This window comes from Protopterus annectens, chromosome 12.part0 (genome assembly GCF_019279795.1).
Source record: "Protopterus annectens isolate FY-2018-M chromosome 12.part0, PAN1.0, whole genome shotgun sequence".
Taxonomy (NCBI): domain Eukaryota; kingdom Metazoa; phylum Chordata; order Ceratodontiformes; family Protopteridae; genus Protopterus; species Protopterus annectens.
The window spans coordinates 397,848,091-397,865,310 of record NC_056746.1 but is presented as its reverse complement, the minus strand read 5'-3'; the positions used below and the strand labels follow the sequence as shown (position 1 = coordinate 397,865,310).

At 41.6% G+C, this 17,220-nt stretch overlaps 1 protein-coding gene across 1 annotated transcript in view; it reads left to right on the top strand.

Annotated features, from left to right (window-relative positions):
• Nucleotides 1-17,220, top strand: part of LOC122816597 (cytochrome P450 3A30-like) — a 451,471-nt gene that overhangs the window by 42,686 nt on the left and 391,565 nt on the right. Inside the window, exon 2 of the mRNA XM_044089497.1 lies at nucleotides 17,124-17,217. Coding sequence (XP_043945432.1) covers nucleotides 17,124-17,217 — 94 coding nt within the window. The remainder of the gene's footprint in view (nucleotides 1-17,123; nucleotides 17,218-17,220) is intronic.

The following is a 17,220-nucleotide window of genomic DNA, read 5'->3' as shown; positions in this document are numbered from 1 at the left end:
TGGCAGTGGAGTGGTGGAGGGTATTTTTTTTGGGGAGAACTAGGGGTGATGGGTAGGTAAAATTTGAGCTGAATTTGTCTTGAGTATAGGTGATGCCATCTACAAGTAATTCCGCACATTGTTGGGTATTGCCGTTAAGACTGCATAGAAAAATGAAAAACGCCTTATGGTTATTCTTAGCTTTGGAGGCTTTTTTTTACCTCAAAGTCTGCTCTCAGTGACTTGACTAGTACCCTGATTTGCTTGTTTAGACTAATGAGGGACTTATTTCTCTGTTGTGCATATTCCCTCTTAATTCTCAACAGGATTTTCTCTCTCTTTTGTTTTACAACCTATTAATACTAGGGGTCCACCAGGGTGGCTTGTATTTGTGGTTTGACCTAAGTTTATTTCAGTCTGGTTCTGACATTTTTATACAGTTGTTTATATGGTCATACAGGGTTTTTGTGTATGCCTCTGTATAGGTTTCTGTATTTTCTGGATTTGTGAGGGCTTTGAAACTAGCTATGCCATCCCTTAATAGGGGAAAATTTACCATACAGAAGTTCTTAAATTTTTGGGGTTAGGTGGGGGGACTACTTTTATTTCAAGGGAGATCGCTTTGTTATCTAATTTTACTAGTGAGGACATAACACCAAAGGGGTGCAGCACTCCAATATTTGTAAGTACCAGATCTAGGATATTTGATCGCCTAGTGGGAATGTAGACCAGCTGTTCCAGGGCATCTGAATTCATGAAGTCAAGAAATCTTTGGGACTGCATGTTAGTGGTCACGTATGCCTCCCAATTAATAGAGAAGTAGCTAAAATCACGCATGAGAATGGTACTGGGCTGGATGGTGAGTGATTATAATAACTTCAGGTATGATGTATGGGTTTACTGGTTCATAGTGGGGAACTTGTAGCTAGTAAGAATATGGTAATCGATTTTTCCATGGTTATTTGGACATGGAGTAGCTCAGGCATGTCATATTGTTTGACCAGCCTTGAGGTGTGCTTATCCTTTATGTGCATAGATACACCACCACCTTTAGCTCTTTCATGTTCAGTGGGTGGTTGAAATGTATGAAAGACATTATAGTCATGCACTGGCAAAGTGCTTTCTGTGGCTTTGAATCATGTTTCAGTAACTGCACAGACGTTAGCATTCTCCAGGGTGAGAAGAGCTTCCAGGGAGTGCAGTTTCTTGTTGAGTCTCCCAGCATTGAGCAGTAGCACCTTTAACATATACTGAGTAGATTTTGCTGTATTGGAAGGTTTGTCTGTTTGTCAATACCTAAAAAAGGCACTGTAGGTGTGGATAATGTTTTGGCCAATATCTGAAAGCCTAGAAGTGACAAGTGAAGACCATCCCTGACAAAGTAGCTAAGCCAATTGTTAAAGTCGATCATTTTCTGCTGGTATTGTGGCATCATCCTTGGAGATGGCAGAATGCTGCTCAGTGCTAAGCTCATACCTGCCTGTGACACACATTCTGAGAGCTCAATCATATCTCTCTTCCTATACTCCAAGGAGGTAGGACATTCACACCCACATGGACGATGACTGAGTCATACTGGTACCTAGGGGTATGCAAATTGAGTGCTTTCTAACTATCTCAGTAGCCAGCATTGGTGGACATCCTGAGACAATGTAACAATTGTATCATGTTTACTGACAATCACCTAGTACATAAACTGACTCAGTGGGTGAGAGATGCAGTTATTTAATGCTATTGGAGGTAAAACTCTCACGTGAAGATGCTGGAAATAACAAGCAAGTTGTCAGTGCTACACAACACCACACTAAACCTATCACACACAGATCAGACCAAACACACAGACCTACACACATAGTTTTACATATACTGAGGCTCTTAAAAGGTAACCTAAGAAATACGCACCCTCAACAACCTCACAAACATGCAAGATACAGCACCCACCATGAAACATATATATCTAAGAGTCATTCTGACTTAATTCAAAAGCCCATAAGGCAAACCTCCACACAATCTAACATTATAGTCATGGATGCTTCCATTGTGAGACACAGTGATGCGTCACTCACCAAGCTGTGCAAGGATAAGGTCATTATCAGTTGCCTGTCAGGTGCCCGGATTCTCCACATCACAAAGGCACTCAAGTTCTTGCACCAAAAGTGCTGACACAGTCATAGTACACATTTGTGTAAATAACTTCAGCTGTCCTTGGAGTATATCCAAAAACCAATGAGACTGGACACTGCTCGAAGACCAACTCCTTCTGTTTATTGAAATTAGATACACAAATGATGAGCGCTTTCGGGCCTCTGCCCTTCATCAGATAAAGCATCTCCCAAAAACCAACATTTTAAAACGAGCACAACCAATAAAAATCAGTAAAAATCAGTAAAAAACCTGCTTATTCTTAAGGGTGGGTCTCATAGGAATGACTTCATTAAGCCCAGGACTCCTGTGTGCCATAAGCTCAATTATCCATTTAGACTCAGCTAGCTCTGTTAACTGTTTAATGTCTCCCCCTCTTTTATTCAACTTCACATTCACTATCACTTTAAACTTGAAGCTATGTGTAGGATGAGCTGCCAAATGTCTATATAACGCATTGCGTGTATCCCCATTTCTAATTGCAGAGAGGTGCTGCAAGACCCTAACTTTAAACATACAATTGGTCTTGCCCACATAAAAACTTGTGCAGGATTGACACTCTGCCAAGTAGACCACATCGGGTTCTGCATGTTGCTCTCCCTTTCAGATCGAACAGTCTGCCAGTAACTGGATGCACAAATACACCCCTACTATCTACATAAGCACACGCCTTGCATAGCCCACATGGAAAAGTTCCCTGTTTAGTGATAGCCAAATTATCCATACTGGTCTTAGTCTTATCCCTACAAAGTAAATCTTTCAAGTTTTTATTTCTTTTATATCTAAAAACCGGTTTGTCACCTAGCATACCCTTCAAACTTACATCACTAGTCAAAATATTCCAATTCCCTCTGATCAGTGCACAAACATCACCTATATTGCTCCCATAAGTTAGTGTCAACCTGGATCCATGTCCACTGTCCCTATCATGTTGTGAGCCTGTGCCTGTGTCAACAGTTCTCAGCCATGGTTTATATCTGTCCTTCCTACAATTCCTACCAAACTCCATCCTGTTATTTACCAATTTCCTATCATAGCCCCTAGTATGAAAACAGTCAATCAGGGTCCCCAACTCTTGCTCGAAGCATGCATCGTCATCACTAATTCTAGAAATCCTGGCAACCTGTCCCTGCACTATATTGGGAAATATGTGTCGAGGGTGCATGCTGTCGAAAGAGAGCAAGGTGTTCTTCCAGCAGCCTTTTCTATATAAACTGGATGAAAAACATTCTCTGTCAACTGTACCCTGACATCCAAAAAGTCAATCTGTGTGCGTGAGCTGTTAACCGTGAACCTCAAAAAAGAAGTGGTGGTATGTAGGTAGGAGACGAAATCAGCTAAAGAGTTGTCCCCATTCCAAAGAATAAAAATATCGTCCACAAAACGCTTATACATCTTGATATGACCTTTCCATGACATGTTATTCAACACCATACTCCTCTCCCAAAAGGACAGGACAAGGTTGGCATAGGTGTTGGCACAGGGGGTGCCCATGGCTATCCCCTGTGCCTGCCTATATGCTTGGTTCACACCTATAAAGACATTATTATTTAGTACCAAACCTAGCAAACCTCTTACGGTATCGATCTTAAACAGTGACGCCTAACTCCTGCAAAAGCTCAGAAATGGCTCGTATCCCATAGTCATTACCTATAACAGTGAACAGATTCTGGATGTCCATAGTTACCATAAGTAACTCACTATCAGACTGTTCCAATTTATAGGCCCCTAAGCTTTTCAAAAAGTGGCCTGTATCTGAAAGCACATTGTCCAACCTATCTAGGTACGGCCTTAACTCCGTCTCCAACCAAATCGAAATATTTTCCGTCACCCAACCTCTGCCAGACACAATAGGTCTGAGAGGTGGGTCAGTTTCTGATTTATGTATTTTTGGTAGAGCTTTGAATATAGGTGTCACTGGCTTCTCTATCATAAGAAATTTAAACAAATCTTCACTAATCAATTTACTGTCCAAAAACTGTCGTAAATTGCTGTGTACTCTCTCTATAATCCCTTTTACGCCTAAAGGATTAATTGGGGAATATGTATTAGCATTCTGTAACAGACCTAGCAATTTACTTTCATACAAGGTGGTATCCAATACCACTACGGCACCCCCCTTGTCAGCCATTTTGATAGTAATATCTGCATTATTCCCAAGGTCATGTAAAGCTTGTCTCTGTGTGGGACTCAGATTATAAAACCTACCATGTGTCCCCTCCTGAAAATAACACATCAGATCTTGTTCACAAGCATTAATAAATAAATTCATAGCAGGTGAAAATGGGGGGACAAAACCACTGGGCTGCCTTAGCATGGTAACACCCGGGTTATCACCTCCAAAGATCTGTTTCAAAACTAAGCTACGACAAAAAACCATGAGGTCCATAATAATGTCATTATATACACAAGCCCTACTGGGCACAAAAGTCAGCCCTTTATTTAAAACAAAACACTCATCTTCAGACAATCTGTAAGATGAAAGGTTAAAAACAATCCCAGTATCTTGCTTAACAGTCAGTGCAGCAGCTTCCTCCTCTTGTTGTATACCCTGTCCTCGCTGCGGGAGCGGTTCCATGCCCCTTTCTTCTTGACAGGAGCCGGCAGTCTGTCCAAAAAATTCAAACGACCATGTGTGTCCTTCGGTCTGGCACCTGTCCTATAGTCACTCGGATCACAAACCAACACCTCAGAGGTGATAACCCGGGTGTTACCATGCTAAGGCAGCCCAGTGGTTTTGTCCCCCCATTTTCACCTGCTATGAATTTATTTATTAATGCTTGTGAACAAGATCTGATGTGTTATTTTCAGGAGGGGACACATGGTAGGTTTTATAATCTGAGTCCCACACAGAGACAAGCTTTACATGACCTTGTGAGTAATGCAGATATTACTATCAAAATGGCTGACAAGGGGGGTGCCGTAGTGGTATTGGATACCACCTTGTATGAAAGTAAATTGCTAGGTCTGTTACAGAATGCTAATACGTATACCCCAATTAATCCTTTAGGCGTAAAAGGGATTATAGAGAGAGTACACAGCAATTTACGACAGTTTTTGGACAGTAAATTGATTAGTGAAGATTTGTTTAAATTTCTTATGATAGAGAAGCCAGTGACACCTATATTCAAAGCTCTACCAAAAATACATAAATCAGAAACTGACCCACCTCTCAGACCTATTGTGTCTGGCAGAGGTTGGGTGACGGAAAATATTTCGATTTGGTTGGAGACGGAGTTAAGGCCGTACCTAGATAGGTTGGACAATGTGCTTTCAGATACAGGCCACTTTTGAAAAGCTTAGGGGCCTATAAATTGGAACAGTCTGATAGTGAGTTACTTATGGTAACTATGGACATCCAGAATCTGTTCACTGTTATAGGTAATGACTATGGGATACGAGCCATTTCTGAGCTTTGCAGGAGTTAGGCGTCACTTTGTTTAAGATCGATACCGTAAGAGGTTTGCTAGGTTTGGTACTAAATAATAATGTCTTTATAGGTGTGAACCAAGCATATAGGCAGGCACAGGGATAGCCATGGGCACCCCTGTGCCAATACCTATGCCAACCTTGTCCTGTCCTTTGGGAGAGGAGTATGGTGTTGAATAACATGTCATGGAAAGGTCATATCAAGATGTATAAGCGTTTGTGGGCGATATTTTTATTCTTTGGAATGGGGACGACAACTCTTTAGCTGATTTCGTCTCCTACCTACATACCACCACTTCTTTTGAGGTTCACGGTTAACAGCTCACCACAGATTGACTTTTGGATGTCAGGGTACAGTTGACAGAGAATGTTTTTCATCCAGTTTATATAGAAAAGGCTGCTGGAAGAACACCTTGCTCTCTTTCGACAGCATGCACCGACACATATTTCCCAATATAGTGCAGGGACAGGTTGCCAGGATTTCTAGAATTAGTGATGACGATGCATGCTTCGAGCAAGAGTTGGGGACCCTGATTGACTGTTTTCATACTAGGGGCTATGATAGGAAATTGGTAAATAACAGGATGGAGTTTGGTAGGAATTGTAGGAAGGACAGATATAAACCATGGCTGAGAACCATTGACACAGGCACAGGCTCACAACATGATAGGGACAGTGGACATGGATCCAGGTTGACACTAACTTATGGGAGCAATATAGGTGATGTTTGTGCACTGATCAGAGGGAATTGGAATATTTTGACTAGTGATGTAAGTTTGAAGGGTATGCTAGGTGACAAACCGGTTTTTAGATATAAAAGAAATAAAAACTTGAAAGATTTACTTTGTAGGGATAAGACTAAGACCAGTATGGATAATCTGGCTATCACTAAACAGGGCACTTTTCCATGTGGGCTATGCAAGGCGGCTTATGTAGATAGTAGGTGTATTTGTGCATCCAGTTACTGGCAGACTGTTTGATCTGAAAGGGAGAGCAACATGCAGAACCACTGATGTGGTCTACTTGGCAGAGTGTCAATCCTGCACAAGTTTTTATGTGGGCAAGACCAATTGTATGTTTAAAGTTAGGTCTTGCAGCACCTCTGCAATTAGAAATGGGGATACACGCAATGCGTTATATAGACATTTGGCAGCTCATCTTACACATAGCTTCAAGTTTAAAGTGATAGTGAATGTGAAGTTGAATAAAAGAGGGGGAGACATTAAACAGTTAACAGAGCTAGCTGAGTCTAAATGGATAATTGAGCTTATGGCACACAGGAGTCCTGGGCTTAATGAAGTCATTCCTATGAGACCCACCCTTAAGAATAGGCGGGTTTTTTACTGATTTTTACTGATTTTTATTGGTTGTGCTTGTTTTAAAATGTTGGATGTTCTTCGTCTCCCATTGCTGCAGTCCTTACATATGGGTACTCCGCTGTCCACAATCGGCCCGAATACCAAAGGGCTAGAACCGGCGTCGGTCATCGGCGCCCGAGACTGACATCAGTACGTGCCAGTACAAATGCGCATGACCGACGCCATAACCTCAGACTTTCTTGCCGCGTGGTCCTAAGCAGAAGCAGCATTTGCAAGTGCCGTTCGGCGTTCTGGAATTGTCGGTTTTCGAGTTTCAGACCGGAGACCAAGTTGGGCTAAGTACCCCGTTGGGGACACTTTTGTCTTTTTCTTGCCTCAGTATTGACGGATGTCAGAAAAAGTTAATAACTGTATTTCTTGTGGGAAACAGATTCCTCATAGGGATTACCATTCACTCTGCATTCCTTGTTTGGGGCCTGAGCACGGCGTTGTTGGGTGTCGCTTTGTGCTACTTTTAACAAGCGTGCTATTAAACGCCGGTTGGACTGTGCTAGGCTGGTGTTTGGTAAACGTTGTAATTACAACATGCCGTCGGATTCTCCGACGCCTGGTTCTTCTAAGAAACGCAAAGAAAAGTCTTTGCGGTCCAAACAGGATGAGTCGTCCACTCCGGACGCCGGTTCTGTAGAACCACTGACTACTTCAGCGGCTCCTTCTGAAAGTTTACCTGAGTCTCAAGGGGAGCCTTTGTTACTACAGGAAGTGGCTTCTGTGTTAGGCCAGGCTGAGGGTGCTTCTCTGATGTCAGTGGTTCCCTCCCCTCATAGGGTAGTTGGGCCTCCTCCTTCTCAAAGCAAAGCCCATTCTAAGTCTAAGTCTGCTCCTGCTGGTGCTAGTCCCCAGGGTCCAGCTCCTAGGAAGCACATGTTAAAGATGGCTGAAGATTTGATTACTTTAATTAGGGGTTCTATGCCCCCTGAAGAGGCCCAGGGTAGAGACAGAGTTGGAGGGTTTGGTTCAGTCTTCCAATGAGTCAGATTCCTCTGTAGAAGAGCTTCAGGATTTCCCTCCCTATTCTGATTCGGAGGCTGAGGACACTACTCCCTCTGCGTCCCCTCCAGAAGATTTTTCTTTCTCTGAGACTTTGCATTCCATGAGGGAACATTTCAAATGGGAGGGCCAGGATTATTCTGATTCTCGTAAAAGGCTAAGAGAATTCTTGTTTTTGCCTCAGCATAGGCCCTTGGCTATTCCCCCTGTACTGGATGTTGTTCAGGATGTATTTTCTGAGGCTGCCCTTAACCCAGATTCTCTGCCTCCTACCCCGGTTAAACCAGATAGATACTATAGGGTTCCGGAAGCTCACAAGTACTTATATAAGAGTCCTAGGGCTGATCCAGAAACTATTACTCAAGGCCCCAAAGGTGTTAGGGCTTCTATGGTTAGGAATCCAGTTCCTCTGGACAAGGATGCTAGGGCCCTGGATAGGTGGGGTAAAAGTACTGTATACCTCTTCTACTTTGGCTATGAGAGCTTTAAATTGTCAGTTTCATATGCTCAGGTATCAAAATTATTTGCTGGGCCAATTGAAATGTAAAGTAGATGCTTTAGCTGAAGGTATTGAATGTAAGGAGCTTCAGGATTTAGTGCATGCTTCAGACCAAGTTGGTAAGCATTCTTTGCAGTGTGGTTTTGATGCTTTACAGGCTTCTTCCAGGGTGGCTGCTACTAGTTCAGTTGTTCGCAGGCATGCCTGGCTTAAAGATCAGACCTTGTCAGAGCATGTTAAGGCTCGAATTATGGATGCTCCTCTACAATCTGATGTTCTTTTGGTCCTCCAGTAGAATCAGTTTTGAAAAAAATGGAGGAAAAAGCTAAGTCTATGCAGACAGTTAAGGACTTTTTACAGGTTCAGCCCCCTAAGTTCAGTAGGAATTGGCCTGCTAAGGGATGGTCTTTCCCCTCTTCGGATTATCAATCTAGGGGCAGGTCGAGGCAAGGTAGAGGTAGGGCTTCCTCTCAGGGCCCTGTTACTTCTAGGTCTTTGAGTTCTTCTACCCCTTCTGCTGGGGAGGGCAGGGGTCAGTCCTTTCGGAAACAGACCCAATGACCTCTGTCTTCAGCTGCCAGACTCTGCCTTGCTGGCAGCTCCTCTAGGAGGAAAACTGGGACTTTTCACAAGGAATTGGCATTTGGTTACCCAAGACAAATGGGTATTGGACATAATAAATCGAGGCTACAAATTTTATTTTCACACATTCCCTCCTTTCAAAGGTATGCCAGATGTGCCTCATCAGCAAAGACTGGAAGCACAGACACAAATTTCTTCTCTGCTTCAGTTGGGAGCAATACAGGAAGTACCTTCTGCAGAAAGAGGCACAGGGTTTTATTCCCGTCTTTTCTTAGTACCAAAGAAAGGAAATACTTGGAGACCAATTCTGGATTTGTCCATTCTAAACACCTTTCTGGAAATTCCAAAATTCAAGATGTTAACACTGCAACAGCTGTTACCTATGCTGGGCAAAGATCACTGGATGGTGACTCTGGATCTCAAGGAGGCCTATCTTCACATTCCTATCAGGCCCAGTTGCAGAAAATTCCTGAGGTTTCGGAATGGGAATTTGCATTATCAGTTCTCTGCATTGCCCTTTGGCTTGTCTACTGCGCCCAGGTTATTCACAAAAGTCCTGGCTCCAGTAATAGCTTTTCTCAGACTAACAGGAATTCAAATTTATCCTTATCTGGACGATTGTTTGATTCTGGCTCAAGGCAAGCACGAACTTCTTCAACATCTGCAGTATGTAATGACAGTTTTAAGATGCCTAGGGTATTCTGTGAACGAAATAAAGTCCAGTCTAGTACCCTCACAAGAGATGTGTTTTCTGGGTGTAAGACTGAATACAGCTGCTCAGATGGCATTTCTTACCCCGGACAAACAAAGAAATCTTCACCTATACTTCCAACAGCTATCGGTAATGTCCAGGCTGACTGCAAGGACAGTCCTTCAAGCCTTGGGGTTCATGGCATCTTGCATTCTAGTACTTCCCAATGCCAAACTGCATATGAGGAAGCTACAATGGTATCTCAAAAGCGTTTGGACTCAACACAGCCACGATTTGGACACTGTCATTCGGATTCTACCTTGCATTCAGAAAGAATTTCTGTGGTGGGCTCAGGAATGTCACCTAAACAAGGGGCTCTCTGTGACCCAACCAGAGGCAAGTCAGATATTGACGACAGACACCTCGGAGTCAGCCTGGGAGCTCATTTCAGAGGAAAATGGATTCAAGACCTTTGGCCCCAGAGCTACTTCACTTGCATATCAACATGAAAGAGATGCTGGCAGTTCAATTTGCTTTGGAAGGATTCAAGAGCCTACTTCAACCAGGACTGGTGTTGATTCGAACAGACAACACGACTGTCATGTGGTACATCAACAAGCAGGGGGGAACTCATTCTTACCCTCTTTGCAGACAAGCAATGCTGTTATGGGAAACTGCTTTGAATCTGCACATCACTCTTCGAGCACAGTTTCTGCCAGGAGCACAAAATTCTTTAGCAGATGTTCTGAGCAGACAGATTGTGGATCCTCACGAATGGAAATTGGACCCTCAGGTATTTCTTCAGTTGACCATGGCTTGGGGAACTCCAGACATAGATCTGTTCGCTTCTCCTCTGAATTTCCAACTGCCACTGTTTTGCACAAGGCTGTTTCATCCAAAAGCCTGGAAAATAGATGCACTATCCTTCAGTTGGAGCAACCTTCATGTGTATGCTTTTCCTCCTTTGCCTCTTCTTCCAAAGGTGCTGTTGAAAGTCAGGAGGGACAAGCCTTGCATGATCCTTATAGCACCGGATTGGCCTCGTCAGCATTGGTACCCTCTGTTGAGGAGCTTAATTCATGGAACACCTTGGCCATTACCACAGATTCCTCACTTATTGTCTCAGGAAAACAATCATTTTCTCAATGTCAGGGTGCAATCCCTACACCTGACAGCCTGGCATTCTGTTTTAGAGAAGGAGGGCCTTCAGCTCCCTCAACAAGTTTTGGATGTTATTTTGGAAGCCAGTCCTAGTACTCGAAAAGTTTATGCTGATAAATGGAAGAGATTTTTTCTTTGGAGTTCAGCTAAAGGCTTTGATGTCAAATTGCCTAATTTGAGTTGTACATTGCAATATTTGACTATTTTATTGGACAAGGGTTTGTCCTTCTCTTCTGTAAAAGTGCATGCTGCAGCTATTTCTGCTCACTATGATTGTGACCCTCCTTTATTTTCACATCCATTGGTTAAACAGTTTCTTAGAGGGGCAAAGAATATAAGACCCCCACGGAGGGCTCCTACTCCTACCTGGGATCTTAATTTTGTTTTGGAAAAGCTGACTCTGCCTCCTTTTGAACCTGCAGCTACAGCTGAATTGAAGTTGTTGTCTTGGAAGACTGCTTTTTATTGGCTGTTACTTCTGCTAGAAGGGTATCTGAATTACAGGCCCTCATGGCAGTGGAACCTTTTCTGATTTTTCACAAGGACAGAGTTTCCTTGCACTAATCCTACTTTTCTGCCTAAAGTGATTTCTAATGTGGCATTGAACCAATCTATACATTTGCCTACTTTTATGCTAACCCCAAAATGAAGGGGAAAAAGTTTTGCATTCTTTGGATGTACATAGGCAGTTAAGGTATTATTTGAGCAGAACCAAAGAGTTCAGAAGATCTCAACAATTATTTGTTTCTTTGCTTTGACTTCACGAGGGAAGGCTGTCTCAAACAAACTATTTCCAAGTGGATTGGCCATTGTATTGCTTTTGTTACTCTCATCATGGAAAGGATGTTCCAGTTGGGATCAGGCCTCATTCTACTAGGGCTACGGCCACCTCTACTGCTTTTTGAGAGGGGTAGCTACTAAAGACATTCTAGAGGCAGCTACTTGGAGTTCTGTACATACCTTTACAAAGCATTATCATTTACCTCTTTATTCTACGACTAAGGCTGGGTTAGTCACTGCAATCTTACAGGGCACGTTAGCAGCTCCTAATGCTATTTAGTTGGCCAGCCTCCCTTTTTCCGTTGCTCTGGGATTCTACCCATATGTAAGGACTGCAGCAATGGGAGACGAAGAACATAGTACAGTTTTGTACCTACCATAAATGTAGATGTTCCAGGATCTCCATTGCTGCAGTCCAATTTTCCCTTCCTCCTTCCCCCCTTTTCTTTTTAGGTTGGGGTTTGGGTGGTGTTTTTTGCATTCTGACGTCTGAGGCAAGAAAGACTGAGGTTATGGCGTCGGTCATGCGCATTTGTACTGGCACGTACTGATGTCAGTCTCGGGCGCCGATGACCGACGCCGGTTCTAGCCCTTTGGTATTCGGGCCGATTGTGGACAGCGGAGTACCCATATGTAAGGACTGCAGCAATGGAGATCCTCGAACATCTACATTTATGGTAGGTACAAAACTGTACTTTTTTGGGAGATGCTTTATCTGATGAAGGGCAGAGGCCCGAAAGCGCTCATCATTTGTGTATCTAATTTCAATAAACAGAAGGAGTTGGTCTTCGAGCAGTGTCCAGTCTCATTGGTTTTTGGATTTTCATTTTGGTTTATTTGACTGGACTTTGGTGAGACACAGAACATTGTTTTGTTGTCCTTGGAGTATATGAAGAGACACATGATGAAGCTCTTGGAATATGTGTTCAAGGCCATTATGAACCTAGCCTTCAGCAGGATTTTACCATCACCAAGAATGGTGCTGCAGTAAGAACAAAAGATTGACTTCAACAATTGGCTTAACTTCTGGTGTTATTTAAAAGGCTCCAATATTCATATATCAGCCTGGGAGGGGATGGTAGATAGCCATAAATGACTTGCCAGGGATGTCCTTCACCTATTCCCATAAGACTTTTGTATATATATTGGCTAAAACCTTGTCTAACCCATAGTGCCTTTTTAGGCAATATCAGTCCCTAAAAGCCTCCAACCTAACAAAACAGAATCCAGATAATGCAAAGGTATCACTGCTCAAGGTTGGGTGCCTTAACAAAAAAATCCACTCCCTAAAAGCACTTCTTATTGTGGAAAACACTGGTATATGCATCATCACTGAGACCTGGTTCAAGACCATTGATAGCACCCCTTCAGTGCAGGGTTTCAATGCTTACCATCAGATAACATACCAGGTTGCTTATTGGCTAGCCTGAAACAGTACCTGTCAGACCCCCAACAGAAGCTATTCAATGTCAGCCTCCAGAAAAATGGAGGACAATTGTCATTCCCTTGCACAAAGGTGTGGCATCAATGAACCCAGAGAATTTTAGGCCAATATGTCTGGCCAGCCTCATCTAAAAGGCTATGGAAAAGATCATATAGAATTAATAAATAAGGACAAAGGTCACTTACAAACTCTTGACCCAAACCAGTCTGGATTTGTCAAGGGCAGATCCTGACTACTTAACCTGGCTGACTTCTTTGAGAAGGCTATTGAAACAACAAATGACAGAAGATCACTACACTTCATATATCTAGACCTCACAAAGGCATTTTACACCATTCCACACTCTGTATCATAGGTAAACTACCATAGCTAAATTATGTTAATCCATATGCAACTCATTGGATACCAAATTAGTTGACAAATACAACCCAGGAAATAAGAGAGGGCTGCTCTATCTCCTCCAAAAGACCTGCCACTAGTGGTGTACCCCAGGGGTTAGTCATTGGGTCTCTCCTCTTTTGCATTTACTTCTCAGAGGTCAAAGCTACTACTAAGGCTTGATGGCTGATCAAGTTTGCAGATAACTGTAAACTTGGTGCCATCATAAACTACCCAGAAGACACCAAACTCCTCTATGTGGGCCTTTCCCAAATCAATAGCTGGTCTGAAAAGCATGGACTAAAGCTAAATCCCAGGAAATATATAATATCTTTTGACAAGCAAGAAGTCCATTGTAACTATCATATTGGGAATGCAACCTTGAAAATGGATCCCATAGTTAGGGACCTGGGAAACTTTCTAGACAATGAACTGCTTATTGATCACCAAGTATCTACTACTGCAGGAAAGTCCTATTTAATTGCAAAGTTTATTAATAAGGGGATGGTATCCAGGTACAGGGATGTGATCGTTTCACTGTATACTGCACTCATCAGGTTGATCACAGAGTATAATGTATCCTTTGATTTGTACCTGTCCAGACATTTGTCATAACTTGAATGCCCACAAAGCTTTTTTACTAAGAAAATCAAGACCATAAGTCATATAAATTATCTGGAACATTTCAAAGCCTTGTCCCTCTTATTGATGAAATATAGACTAGTAAGGGTGATCTTTGCCTTGCATACAGAACCTGAACAGACCTTTTCCCTAATGGGGGCATAAACATCCACTCAAGAGATCTCAATCTCTTTTGCCACATAAATAGAACATGTGAAAGGGAGATATATGTATATGTATATCTATATCTATCACAGAGAATACGATTTCTTTGGAATTGTCTTCCTCTCCACATAAGGCAAAGTACTTCTCTTACACTATTCAGATATAATCTGGACAAATAGGTAATCACAAGTTCCCCTCTGCTTTATTACAGTTGCCCCTCATGGATAGGGGCAAGATGTAAATGTTCTGCTCATTGATGGGTTATTCATATTTAAAATATAAGGACTAAAAACATCAGGGAACTGTATGACTAAGCTTCTAAAGATCTTCATGCATCAATAGTTTAGTAAGTACCTATTAAGCTATCCTTCTATAATTTCATGGTTCATAGGTACTTAGTAGGCTATCCTGGTAAGTAACTATAAACCTGTGAACTTATGAGCAGTCACAGCGGCTTTGCTGAGAGTTAACTGTTAATTTTTCATGTATGGCTCTTTCCATTTACTAAGGTCATCAGTTTTCTGTGTAAACAAACTGGTATTATACAGAATATTTCACAGTGGTACAACTTAACTGGAATATTGCAAGCCAAGGAAAAAGGAAACCCTGAAGACTGCTTTAGCATAACAGACAAATAATTGTCCCAACAACAGGGAGAGTTTAGAGGGTGACACAGGAAGAAAGATAAAGATATATATGGAAAGAGATGGAAAGAGATGCAAGGTAAACAAAGAGGTTATTATTGTTATGCCTGAGTCAGGCAACGTTTACTAAATGTAGCTAGTGACATCCACTTTTAAAGGGCTATAAAGAATAAAATACTAGGAGACCTTGAGTGAAACCTTTCCATAATGGTAAATAATTTAATATGGCTAATCTGTTTAGGTAGATAGATCAGTCTCCCACTACTAAGTCTAAACAATAGATTTTAAAACCTGGAGGAAAATATTATGGACAAGAGAAACAAGGGAAACCATTAACATATATAGTGCATATGCGTATAGTGATAGCATTTGAATATTCAGACTTATAAGGACAGAGTGGTGATTTTCCTGTAGAGATTTCCACCCTTTCATTTTTTTTATTCTGTCATGAAATACATTAAACTAAATATATTTCATATGTACAAGATACATTATATCAAAATATAATAGACTCTGTCCATTCATCCCTCTACCTACATGTATGTAACAACTTGGCTATTATTTTTTGAGGAAGTCAACATACATAATGGTAGAGCTTGTCATTAAGTCGAGTGTAGAATAAAAGCTGTAGAAAATGCGTCATGGCCCTTTCGACATATTAACACCTTGATTCCTAATGCTCATCATATTCTTTCTTTTATCTCCTCTCTTTCCTTTCCTAACCTCTCTCCTTTCTCTTTGTCTTTGTTGTTCGACCAAGGTTATATCACAAAAGCTTGGCTATAAATGCTTGGACTGCACATGCTTAGGTACACACAAACTCAACACCTGCATTCAGTCTCAAAGGCAGCAAAGGAAAATCATTATTTTTTTTTGTAAAGCATTAGCCATTCTGCATACCAGCTTCATTATTCTCACTGAAGTAATTGCACTTCAGAGAAAGATCTGTCACTGGCAGTTAGAGTATAGCTTCTCTAGTTGTTTCTCAAGGAGCCCTCAAGATGAAAGTTCTTACTCCAGAGACACACAAAAGCAATTGCATCTCATCTGTATGAGTCTCAAGTGACAGTGACATAAGCCATTGACAAGTTAAGTTGTCATGTTCAAGTAGATGTGATCCAAGCTTCTGACTATAATCCCCCTTGGTCTTTCTCTGCCTCTGTCTGCCTGTTATGTATCAGTCTTTCCTTTCTTCCAATTTCCTTCTGCTTGCTTGGCTCTTTCTAAAGTTGTTGTTGTGTTTTTCGGCTTTTCCCAGTTAGGGGTCGCCACAGCGGAACTCCGGTCCGCTAATGATTGGTAGTTGATTTTTATGTGCCGAGTTACCAGCCCTGATGCACAACCTTCAACGAAGGAACGCCCATTCACGCATGTCAGCTATGCAAATGTTCTGCAGCCATGTTAATTGCACTACAGCTGGTGTAACTCCTAGCTGCAACATTTACAACAGCACAAACAAGTAGGTGTATGATTTAAATGTATTACCATATTTAAATTATATGTAACTTTTCAAATCTGATCTTTATTGCAGGTTTAAAAACATCAGCATAAATGATCTATATTTCATTTTGTTGCACACATTTTGCAAGAATATATACCTGTAATTTGCCACCTCTGTAAATAAAAGATGTTTGCCATTGCTGTGTGGCTCATTTTAGAAAAGTTGGTTGTTCAGATCACATGCGCTTGTATCCCATTTGATTTTGCACAGTAGCTGAACGTAGCTGTTGGTCAAATGCTGTTGCTTGTTTCACACTGGAGCAATGCCTTAAATCTTGAGTGGTATTATAATGAACTTGCAGCGATCTCACAGCCTTCCAGATAATGAGCAAGACAAATCATTGCTTGTCAGTGATCCTTCTCAGAGATGTAGCAAACTTGGAATGAGAATAAATAAAATAAGGTGTATGTGCGTGCGTCTGGGGGGGCTTTTCATTTGCGTAATTTCTTGTAACTTAAGCTCCAGTACGTCTTAAGAGCATTTGGATATTTGAGCTGTCTGTTACAAACATTTGTTGTCAGGCAGTTATGAGCCAAGTGGAGATGTTATGAGGACTCTTAGTATCTGGATTAGAAGGTTACTGTTACAAATAGAGTTTTCTTTTTAAATTGATCCACTATTGTGGCCAGCCTGGTTATAAAAGTGTATAAGTAAATAAATAAAAAAGTTTTATAACATCACATTTTTTCATTTCCAATTTACTTTTTTAATAAGCCTTTCTTTTATGTCTCTTCACAGATATGAGACGTGGCCATATGGAGTATTTAAAAATTTGGGCATTCCAGGACCTAGGCCACTGCCTTTTCTTGGGACAGTTATTCATTACAGGAAAGTA